We start from the raw sequence: 12,505 nt of genomic DNA, 5'->3' as shown, positions 1-12,505 counted from the left end.
ATATAAATGGTCATGATGAAATCATCAGCAGTGTTGCCCACATTGTGATCCTTTTATGTTTTGATCCCTCCTTTCAGTCTTTGCTCTTCTAATTTATCCTCTGTTAGCATTTTGTAAGATTTTGGAATCTGTTTGTTCTGCTGTTCAGTAGAGTTGCATCCTTATGTGGATGTGCAACACTATTCCTAGGTAACAAGTGAATTGCTGAAAATCCAACCTGATGTTGTTAGGTTAAATTTGTCTGCCTAGTCATATCAGGTGCAATGTTCAGCTGATCAGAACTGGTGTCACTGTGGCACTTAGGGACTTATGTGCTTGCAATTGCTAGTGTGCCCCATGCAACTCAAAAAGTGCAATGGATCTGCTGGATTATGCTCAGAAGGTTGGCCAGTTTCTACTCTTGTTTCTCCTGCAATGAGTTTCAATTGCTTTCTTATTGATTTATGCCACAATCTCATAGTGTGCAGAATTATAATCTGTTTGATTTTGAAGGGTGAGCTACTAGAAAGTACTACTATTGGAGATATGGCTCACAAACCTGCATACTTTGTGCCTGGTAAGCTCTAATTTTTATGTCAACTTGGGGTGAGAATCATATGCACAGTATAGTGAAAAAATAAAAAATAAAAAATAAAACTGAATAAAGTTGGATAGCAGCCTTAGGTAGAACATGTAACTTTCCCCCAAAGTTTAACCAACACAAACCTGAAAAGAAAGATGTTTATTTATCTTACTCAAATACTTTAAGGTGTTTCCCTACTTCTTTCAGATCTTTCTGTGTAATAGGGTGGTGCCACCTCTGTGCAATGGTTTGGTTGTGTTTATAGAAAAGGGATCAATACACCAGTGAGAAGGAGTGAGTTGGTTCAAGTTGAGGGAATGGAGAAAAGGTAGAGGAATACTAAAAATAACATTAATAAAAGTACAAAAAATGACATATCAATTAAGGAGGTAATAGATTATGAATTTTTGGTAAAATAGAATGGCAGAAAAGAAACATGTGGCCGGCCTAACTAGTCTGTTGAAAATCCATAGCCACCCCAAATTTTGGGACCAAACTTGGTTGCTTTCTTTTTGAAATGTGAAGAACCATAAAAATTTATCATAACTGGAATTAATCTTCTTGTGTGTAGTAAGCGATGACCATGGTAGATCTTATACATTCTGCTACTGATCACCCTTGGTTCTCTTTAAGGTTTACCATCTCATAGTGTAGGCTTCTCAAATGTCCAGCTTGTCAAAGAACTAAAAATCTTTTGGTTTCCTTATGTTTTTATTAGCCTATGCTTTTTGTGTGTGTTTCCAAGTACCGATCTGTACTTTGTTGTTCCTCCCTGCCCTCTTTCTTTTTACAATTTAAGGACTACCTTATTAAAATGTTGATTTTGATTGAAGCAGATTACAATACAGAGGACTTGGGCAAAAATGCCATTGTGGCACAAGATAAAACTACTATACTTCTTACTTTTTCATGCCGTATTTTTACCAAGCCCTGAGGATCTTAAAAAAATGGTAAGCTTTCTTATATTCATAATTTATCATCATTAATACGATTCCTATTTTCATATGTTATGGCCATATGTAGGAATACCAAATGCTATCTATCTATATGAATTTAGAAATTCATTTTTTTGTTGCTGAATTTAGTTAATTGTAATTTTCTCTTATCTTCAGCTGAAGGAAATGGATTGCTTTGACATGCTAACCCTATTGTATTAAGAGATGAGCAAGGAGTTCCCAACCCTAATGGAAACCCTTGTACATGAGCGAGATCGGTGAGTATCTTTTGGCTTCATAGCCTAGAAACTAAAATTGTAAGCACCTTGAATGGGTTTTAAATTCTGTGTGACAAGTTTAGTTATTTTATGTTTCAATGTTTTCACAACTTGATTTCACAACTTCATTTCACTTCATTCATTGTTGGCTTGTGTTGCATAATTGTTGACCTGGTCGCAGTCACGTATGCTTGCTATTTTAATGTAATTTCTTGTTTGATGAATAGGTAGCAATGAATATTGAGGGAAAAGTTGGATGGGAGGAAATTGTGGATTCCCACCTGGAAGGGAAATTTGATGTGCAAGAACTCAACGAAGTGGCAACTCTTGCATACAAATGCATCAACCGTGCCCCAAGAAAATGACCTTCAATGAGGGATGTTGTGCAGGTGCTTTCGAGGATCGTTAAGTTGAGACACAATAGGAAACATCACAAAAATTACTTGTGGGAGAGATGACTCATTCTCATCATTCACTAGTACCACCATGGCACCACCGGTCCATTCATTATAGAGTAGGTGGTTGTTTTTCTCAGTCAAACCTTACGGCATATTTCGTGCGAAAGAACATACTTAGAATTGGATGGCTATAAATTTGTAATAAGCTAATACTCATTTGGACGTGTTTTCATTATAAGGATTCTTTTTTTAGGGGTAAACATTATAAGGAATTTAAATAAGGGTTTTTTTTTTTTTTTTTTTTAAAGATTGGAAGAACTCTCTCAAATAAATAAATAATTGCTCCTCTATAATATTGTAAGATCATTTTTTGTTAATAAAAAAAAGTAACATTTCTAAATATTAATTGCAATAATATAATACCATAATCATTTTATATTATAGTGCTAAATTTAATATTAAAAAGTTAAACAAATTGCAAACTCATTTTCTTTATGTATTAATTTAAATTTAATATATGTACTACCTTTTTTAATGAAACATGTATTTAAAAAAAAAAAAAAAAAATCAAACTTGTTTAATATATAATCATGTTTTACAAGTGTCAATTTGTTATTTATTAGAATTCAAAATTTAGGGGGAGATATGAAGATAGTATTTTTGGGGAGATCTAATAGTACTCGAGTCCTTTAAGCTCGAGTACTAGTCTGCATGATTACAATATCATACCCGAGGAATACTCGAGTTTACTGGACTTGGGTACTGCAGAACATAGTACTCGAGTCCTAGAGACTCGAGTAACACGTTCCATACTTATTGCACACACCGACTTGCCTGGCGCAACCAGCAGATGCATAATAAATAATGCTCGAGTATCCTAAACTCGAGTACCCGTTAGTAGTACTCGAGTCCTTCAAACTCGAGTACTAATCTGCATGATTACAATATCATACCCGAGGAATACTCGAGTTTACTGGACTCGGGTACTGCAGAACACAGTACTCGAGTCCTAGAGACTCGAGTAACACGTTCCATACTTATTGCACACACCGACTTGCCTGGCGCAACCACCAGATGCATAATAAATGATACTCGAGTACCCTAAACTCGAGTACCCGTTAGTAGTACTCGAGTCCTTCAAACTCGAGTACTAATCTGTATGATTACTACATAACTACCCGAGGAATACTCCACTTTGAAGGGCTTGGGTACTTCCTAGCACAGTACTCGAGTCTTTTAGACTCGAGTAATACGTTCCATACTTATTGCAAACACCGACTTCCCTGACGACAACCACCACATAAATGCATAATCAATGGTACTCGAGTTCTCTAAACTCGAGTACCCCTTCAGAATACATTCCCCATCACCTTTCACCTATTTTTGGTTAAGGAACTTTTGAACTCTACTGGCGTCCATCTTCCCAACTCCATGTGACGAGTCAGAGCGCTACATGGACAGAAGGTACTGGTAGTTGGGTCACCATCTACAGGTCCTTGAGTTTGCAAGACCAACGTGCTGTCTATTTATCCTTTGGGTCAACCTTGCTGTGACCAGAACATAGAGGTAATAGCTAAGTGCTTAGTTTGAAATTGTGTTTGTATGTGCTTCGTATCGGATTGTTACGCATGTGGTGTTTTTGTACTCCATGCATGAGTAGTTTTTTGTACTCCCTAATTTTTCAATAATAACTATGTACAACTGCTGATATTCACACCTTTGTAGTGAAGTTTCAAAATTTTGGAAATTTAAAAATGTGCTTAATAATTTTCAAAGAAGTGATATAAGTAGTCAGTGTATACGAGTATTTGCAAAAATATACAAACTCAACACATGTGAAAAAGTTGTGTAATTTCTTGTGAATGTAATAGATGTTTTTGGGGGACTCTCCGTGGAAAAAATGTGTGGCCAACCCATAAAAATACTATTTCCATTGTGCAAAGCCATTGAATGTTTCACATTGAATTTTTTTGTTCCTATTGTCCTAAAAAATTATTGGATTTCCGTGCATTGCATAATTCTTTGATTCGACTAACTCATAATTCTGCACTTATTACAAATGCCACTAAATTTTTAGTGTGAGCAAGGCAGGGAGGACAATTGCTATCAAATATCACTAACACTAACCAATCTTGAATGGACCATCCATTGTGCAGCATTGTAGCTACAATAGTGTTTTGGTTTAGTTAGTCAGTTTTTTATTCCCGTTTATTCAATCCTTTTGTTTATGCGTTATTATATATGTAAAAACTTAACACAATAGTGAAAATCTTGTAACTTAAATCATTGCCCTAGTTATATGGTAATAATAACGCATAACACTATGTTGTTTGAACTTGACTTTATTATTATTTTATTTTTCTCATTTAAAATGTAAATATGATTGTATTTGAATTGTCAGTCTGATTATGGTTCTTAATTATGTGAAAACACTAATAATTTTTTTTAGACGTGATTTGATTTTAAAAACCATGTGAGTTTGACAATAAGAGATTTTATTATGTTTGATTATGAGAGAAATTTTATAAATTGAGTTAACTAGAACGCAGAACTCGATATACTATTAATTGTTTTTATATTTGTCAAATATTCAATTATTTACATGTCTATGATTGAGTTTGAATATAAATTGTTTTTATCATACGCAAGATCAGTTGCAAGTAAATACATTATGACAACTTTTATATTGATGCCAATAGGTTAGTGATGGATTTTCACTTTTTCTATGTATACTACGATGGAGAGATGTATTATCATGACTTGCATGGGTTGTCATACCAAGGCTTGAACCAAAAGCAAAATTGTGTTAGGGTGAAGCGTGGGATAGGGCTTATGAAATTGCAACGAAGAATATTGAAGGTGATGAGGTTAGACCACTCTAGGCATAAAATTTCCATCGTGTATCAAGCACCTCAACAGGTTCTAGACACCCATGTTTTCTACAATTCACTACAGTTATCGAGTGGCGCCCAAGTGAAGATGATGTGGGAAATTGTTGAGCAAATGGTGGTGAAAGGATTTTTTGCTTCGGATCTCTATGTCACTGTTGAGCCCACCATAGTAGAGGCCGGGGAGGGTTCACAACACACAGTTTTGGATGGAACTGTAGATGAGCACATTGACTCAATACCATTACAATCTTATCAAGGGTGTGCAGAAAACACAGGAGATGAGTATGGTACTGAACCGTGGCAAACATTTCCCCATACTTCACACATTGAGGAGGAGCAAGGGCCCCAGGAAGTGCATGCAGGAGAGCATTTATCTCATGATGAGCTGCATGGGGGCACATCTGAACCCAAATATGATCACGGACTTGGTGACGATGCAACCGATATTGATGTTACTAGGGATGAGTTTGAGGAGCGTCTAGAAACCATGGGTGAACATGATGATGTTGATCATATCGAGGATGTGGCTGTAGAAGAGAATAGAGACACACGCCCTGGTCCCGATCCTACGCCGGAATGGTTCACCAAAAACACTTGGGATAATATGTTTGATCCATCACCGGTTATGCAAGCAGAAGTATCAAGTTAGACGCTTGGGTAGCAGCCAATGAAAGGAATGGTATTCGCGACTAAATTCGCGGTGCGACATGCATTGACTTGGTACGCACTGCGAGAGAATTTTAGGTTTAAAACTGAGCATTCAGACTCAGAGAGGCTTATGGTGAGTTGTGAGGATGATTCCTGCCCATGGTCAGTCCGTGCGATCTGTTGCAAGGGAGACAATGTCTGGAAGATAGCAAAATGCAAGGGCCCCCACACGTGCGACAAAATTCAGAATGCTCATGATGGACGGATGATTGATTCGGTGTTCCTAGCATACGTACTTGAGCGCTATATACGAGAAAACCCCGCGTATAAGATAAAGAACTTACGTCACGTTGCTTTGGCAGACTTAAAACACGAAGTATCTCACTACAAGGTATTCTTTAACTTGCATTCTTTTTTCAATACATGGAAGTATTAGCATGATTGTAATTCCCAAAACCCATGAATACCTGATGTTATGAAAAATGAAATTGAATTGAGAAAAAAAAAAAAACAAACGAATAAAGAGAAAGAAATATTATCTTCATCTTATAGCCTTACAAGTCTTGATTTGTTTTCTTCAACTATAATTATTTGACTTGTACTTAATTTCTAACATAATCATTATGGTTCACATACAAGGTTTGGGATGCCAAACAAAAGGCCGTTGCAGCTATATACGGGGATTTTAAGGAGTCTTATGCAGAGTTGCCACGTTTTTTGGCAGGACTTAAGGATGCAAGTCCGGGTACAAAGTATAAGTTAAACGTGGACGATAATGATGAACCAGGAACCTGTACATTCAAGTCCGTATTTTGGGCGTTTCGTCCATGTATTATTGGGTTCAAGAACTGTAGGCCTGTGATTAGTATTGATGTAACCCACCTCTATGGAAAATATAAAGGGAAATTGATGATTGCAATGGCGACAGATGCTAATAATAAGATTTATCCACTAGCCTTCGCCGTTGTGGAGAGCGAGAGCACAGAGACTTGGGGTTGGTTCTTGGCTTGTATAAGAAGGTATGTTACTGACTGGAGACGCCTGTGTGTCATATCTGACAGACACCCTGGGATACAAGCTATCTTCAGAGACACTAATCGAGACTATTTGCAGCCTCCAATGACAGAACATCGTTACTGCCTTCGTCATCTATGCAGTAACGTGAACACTAGATGGAACAATGAAACTTTAAAGAACCTAGTATGGAGGGCAGCAAGTGCAACCCAGGAGCGAAAGTTCAATGCCACCTTCGATTTAATTGAGAATGTGAATCGGGATGCGCACCAATATCTGAAGGATGTGCCCAAAGAGAAATGGGCTCTAACTTTTGACGAGGGTTACCGTTATGGGACGATGACTACAAACGTCTCTGAGTGCTTCAATGGTGTTCTAAAGGGTGCTCGTAGCCTGTCCATTACAGCAATGGTGAAATACACATGGTTCAAACTGAATGCTTATTTCGATGATTGTCGCAATAAGAGCATAGAGCAGTTGAATTCAGGGAAAAAATGGTGTAAATATGCCTTGGATATCTTTATGAGAAATAAGGAGAAGGCGGAGCATCACAGGGTGACGAGATTGAGTGCGCAACAACAGTCATATCAAGTAGATACACCGCATAATCCAGGGACTGCTGGACATGGGGATCACACACATGGAGTTAATTTGTTGCAAAGAACTTGCACATGTCAGAAATGGAAATTGTATAAGATACCATGTTCACATGTCATTGCAGTTTGTATTAGGTATCGACATGATGCAGAGCAGTACATTGACCAATGCTATAGCGTGGATGCACTGTTTCGGAGCTATGCTCCCGTTTTCCCTGTCTTGAAAGATAGATTATCATGGCCAGATCCTGAAGAAACTCGAAGGGTCCTCCCTAACCCCCAATTGATTCGAGATAAAGGTCGCCTTGTCTCAATACGAATCAGGAATGAGATGGACGAGGGTGGGAAACGGCCTAGAACCACACCATGGAAGGAGGGCGGGAGGAAGGTGCAATGCGGGTTGTGTGACCAAGAGGGGCATAACCGAAGAACATGCCCTAAGCGGAATGAGGCCCCGGCGAGTGGTGGTCTCGCGGACTAGGTACACTAAGTTTGAACCGTGGCATCCTTCTAATTCTTGAACGTGCAGAGTACAAACATTTCTTGACTACTCGATATGTACATGCATCAGTCCATCTTATGTGTTCTGCATTTACAGATACCATGCTATTCATAAGGAAGTCTATGACTGGTTCAGTATAAGTTTTGATAAATTTGGGCGTACCTCAACCCCACAACAGACGGAAATTTGCCAAGCGATTTTTAATAAAATTTTGGAGAACAATTGGCTTTCTGAGAATTCAATGCAGTAAGTATGATTTATTTTCTTGTTAATACTTGGTGTGATTCTGTACATGATAACATTCTCGACCACTCTATTCTTTTATGCAAGAAAAAGAAAAAGAAGACTTCTCTATTCTTGTTTAGTAGTCCAATTATTGGATATTTTTCTGGTGTCTCCTTTTTGTTCTACAGCTTTTTTATTGTGGTCAATTATAGACTTTAATGGTGATAAATTTATTTAACCTCTTGTTACTAACACTTTATTCATACCATATTCAGCTTTACTGCGATACATGCAAAAGGTTCTTAGCTGACCGGCGTGTGGAGGGTACTTGCCCAAAAGAAGGGTGCAATTACCAGTCTGCCCGAGGAGATCAATGTGAAAATTGTGGCAGTCTTTTGAATCCGACAGAATTAAAAGATCCTAGGTGCAAGGTACAAAACTTACTTCTAATATTGAGGTCTCTATTTTGTATTATCAAATTCTAAATGAGGAACCTGATTGTATGGAATGTTATCCATGTTGCGCATTCAGCTTTTTAAAATATGTAGTTTGTCCAAAAAAGACATTTTATCTCAGACATTTGATTGTTTCTCTTTCAAATGAATAAATTTTTCATCCTCTGATTGTTTTGGTTTTTACGTTTTGAAGCTATAAACCAAATTTAAATTTTTCTGCAAGCCAATTATATTACAAGAAAACTAGTGCTTAGTAATCTTGTTGGGGCCTGTTTCAGAGCCCTCAGCATCATATTTTTCTTCCATAATTTTCTGAGAAGAAGAAAAACTATTAAAAAAAAGAAAGAAAGCTATTGTCAGTAGATGTATGATATTATGCCATTTTGTTTTATTTATACATTTCTTGTAGTTGATCCATGAGCTTTGTCTGCTAACAGGTCTGTCAGACGACACCACACATTCGTGACACAAACCACCTGTTTCTTGAACTCCCCTTGTTGAAGGACAAATTGGAAGAATACATCAACAAAATGTCGGTGGCTGGATCTTGGAGCCGAATGCTATTCAAACAACAAATGACCGGCTTAAAGAAGGGCCGAACGATGTATTACCGGGGATCTGAAGTGGGGGTTCCGGTTCCACTTGAGAGATTTAGTGATAAGGTTATTAGTTGTTGATAGACGAACATGCTGAATTCATGCTAGCCTCTTCAAGTTTTATCTCAAATTTTGGCAAATTGACCTTTCTATTTACTTGTGGTGGATAGGTTTTCTATGTCTGGTTTGATGCGCCTATTGGATATGTTTCTATTACTGCTTGCCACACACCTGAATGGGAGAAGTGGTGGAAGAATCCTGAAGATGTAGAGTTGTATCAGTTTATGGGCAAGGACAATGTGCCCTTCCACACTGTAAGTGATTTTTTGTTAAAATTTTTTGATAACATTAAGAAGAGGGCAAGATACTAACTCAAAGTACTAAGATTAGTTAGAATGTTATATTTTGTTTTTTTGTCAGATATATGCTTATCAATGTTTTTCCCCCCAGCTGAGAAACTAAAGTTTAATTATTTTTTAAAAAAATCTGCTTACAGCCACACATCTATGTTATTCTTTTCCATGTTTTCAGTGTTTTCAGTTTTTGCCGGCTACTTCTAATTTTTCTTTTGTCTTTTTGGTTAGATATTTCCAAAAATGTACGTAGTCTTTGCATCTTGTAAATAACATACAATTTGTTATTGCATCTTAATGTTTTTAAAAGTTTACAGTAACCATTGTATCTTTTAAATAACAATAACATACAAGAGTTATTGCATATAGTTTTAGAACCTTGCGGCAGTCACTAAGTTGGTATGTTTTCTTCTGGGTCATAGGTAGGTGTAAATCTTGTCTCACCCTTATGAGGATTTATATCTTGTATCATTGTGCTAGTAAGGTCCCTGCGGGCAACAGTTGATTTGATAAACCAGTTACCAGATGACACTGTATCTCCATGCCCAGCTCCTCATGCCCCTTTATTGAAATAAAAGGTATTGCTCTCTCTCTCTCTCTCTCTCTCTCTCTCTCTCTGTATGTCTGTTGCCTCTATCTTGTTCATCACACACTTGTGTTAATATGTATATTAATGTTTTACAGAAATTGAATATCCTTTGTATGCTTGCAAACTTTGGGAACTTCTATGCAGTACATGGGTATATCAGTTCAAAAGGAAGTTCATAATCCAGGTCAGTTGACTAAAATTTCATGAGTCTGATAGGCAGTGAAGCCAAGTTAATATGTAGCATTTACCTGTGTATAGGACACAAGATCTAACAAAATCACCTTAAAAAATAAACATAATTCTACTGTTGAACCCCTTAATCATGAAGTACAAGGTTGATTGTACTCTATTATTTACAATTTATTGAATTTAAGAATTTGGAAAATTAATTATGCAACTCCTGGAAATTGTATTAGAGTAGAACAAACAATGAATTTTTTGGAGTGAACTGAAGGTTCTCTTGAAAGATGCAAGATCTTGTTGATAATCTTCAAATGAAAGTTAAAAACTGAAATTTGGTTTTCAGATGCACGGAGTATGAGAAGGCCCATAAGTAGCTTGTGTTACGTAATGGGTGGTTGCTTATTAAATGATTTGAATCAAAGATTTTGCAGGATGTTAGCAGAAAATCTGTTGTGTAATCAGTATTTTTGATCAGCAAACTAGTGGATGGAATATGTTTGATAGGATAACATATAAAATAATAGACTGGCATTGTGTTTTTTCTTGGCCTGGATTCATACTTTAAATCAAATGCACAAACTTGGAAGTGGCAACACTAAACTGTTTAGAAGTCCTTCACTTTGGTCTGATAAAGTGGATCAAATGGCAAGATTTGCCCCTTCATCGGTCAGTTCTTATGCCTTAATGAATTTGCTGTTCTTAATTTGCAGGTATTTATAAGAAGCTGTGTACCATGTAGTGCAACCAATGACTGCAAATTAAATGTTCACCTACTGTAGTAGCTGTTCAAGAGAGTGAGTGCATGTTTTATTGGTCCCTTGACATATTATTCAACAACCTACCCTCGTTCTCACAACTTCGTTCCTCAAAAGGTGTAACTATGTCTTTCTTTCCTCAAAAGTTGTAACTATATTGACAAATGCCCATGAGATTGCCTCTTGGTGAAGGAGTGGAAAAGAAAATTAGAATACATTCACTTTAGGGATGCATAGATATTTTTAGGTATTTCTTTGTAAATGCAGACTGAATTCCAATGACCAATCTAATTCAATCATTTTTCTGTAATTTGTGCAATTGAGTACCTTTTTTTTTAATGGGTGCAGCGGAAGCTGTGCACACAGCATTTTTTTATTTAATGGATGAAAGGTGAATTCAGCAATTTTTTACTTAAATGGATGGAAGGCTAATTAGATTGGCCTAAAGAAACTGCCAAGTTGCCAACTAGCAGTAAAAAATAAAAAGAAAGCCAAGTTGCCAACTATTGCATATATTTTGCTACTTTGTTATGTTGATTGGCAACAATGAATGGGCTCAACAAATTCGGGTACTTTGCATATATAAAGGAGCAGGACCTTACTAACAATACTGTAAAAAATCAAGTTGATGGTAATTGGCATGACCCAAGAACTTCGGGCCAATCCAGATTAGTACTCGAGCTTCAAAAACTCGGGTACTGTTCACAGTACTCGAGGACATGAAGCTCGAGTATCATTCGGGCATATCCCATCAGCAATTCCAGTGTCAATCCAGATTGGTACCCGAGTTCCCTAAACTCGAGTACCAGATCATACAGTACTCGAGTTCAAGAGACTCGAGTACTAGGTGACATTTTTTAAAATCCAAAATGCCACGCTGGCATGCCACGGTGGAAGTGTAAAATCCAGTACTCGAGTTCACCAAACTCGAGTACTGGAAAAAGTGGTATATCCCCAATTAGTTCCGAAACAGTGTTTTCTGCCTAAATTTTTTTTAAATTGATGGTATTGGGCCGATTTGGCCCATTTTCATTCAATTCAATTTTCTTTTGTTGAGCCCGATGTTAAACGTGGGCCAATTGCCCAATAAATCTCTTCCTCGGCAGTTCTGCTCGGAGGCACACAATGTAGCTAATGAGGGTCCTTTTTATTTGGTAAACCCATCTAGTTGTCTTTGTTGTGCACTGGTGCTGGGCCCGCTGGCTCTGGCCGGGTAATTTTATTAGAGATAAGAGAATTAGTTTATGAAATATTTTATTGGAAAAAAAATCATTGCTTTTTTGACAGTTTTTTATATTTTTCATAAAAGTGATATTAAAACTTGCATAAAATAATCAATTAACAAATGTTGTAAATGTAAGTGCACAATTGCACCTGGACCCAAAGACAATCACGGGCTCAGGCCCAATGAGCCTTAAACAATAAAATTTGTAGAGCGTGGGCTTAAAACCTAGGTTAGAAGTGTTGGGCGCTAGATAACAAGCTTTTATAAACAAATACAGGTAAATAACGAATGATCGTTGCA

The 12,505-nt window shown here is 37.0% G+C and overlaps 2 protein-coding genes and 2 long non-coding RNA genes across 4 annotated transcripts in view; all 4 read left to right on the top strand.

Moving 5' to 3' along the window:
- The window catches only part of LOC142638584 (exportin-2-like), a 70,666-nt gene that overhangs the window by 55,621 nt on the left and 2,540 nt on the right, over positions 1-12,505 (top strand). The gene's annotated exons all lie outside the window — the stretch shown is intronic.
- On the top strand, positions 5,741-7,803 carry LOC142640293 (uncharacterized). Its single transcript, XM_075814359.1, has 2 exons — positions 5,741-6,103; positions 6,352-7,803. The coding sequence occupies exons 1-2, from the start codon at positions 5,741-5,743 to the stop codon at positions 7,801-7,803; spliced, it is 1,815 nt and encodes a 604-aa protein (XP_075670474.1).
- On the top strand, positions 7,923-9,059 carry LOC142638234 (uncharacterized). Its single transcript, XR_012844997.1, has 3 exons — positions 7,923-8,074; positions 8,325-8,480; positions 8,942-9,059. It is a non-coding gene; the product is annotated as an uncharacterized LOC142638234 (long non-coding RNA).
- Positions 9,934-11,065, top strand: LOC142638094 (uncharacterized). The gene is made up of 3 exons (XR_012844974.1): positions 9,934-10,031; positions 10,138-10,226; positions 10,936-11,065. It is a non-coding gene; the product is annotated as an uncharacterized LOC142638094 (long non-coding RNA).

This window comes from Castanea sativa, chromosome 6 (genome assembly GCF_040712315.1).
Source record: "Castanea sativa cultivar Marrone di Chiusa Pesio chromosome 6, ASM4071231v1".
In the NCBI taxonomy this organism is placed as follows: Eukaryota; Viridiplantae; Streptophyta; class Magnoliopsida; order Fagales; family Fagaceae; genus Castanea; species Castanea sativa.
This window is presented reverse-complemented; position numbering and strand designations above follow the sequence as displayed.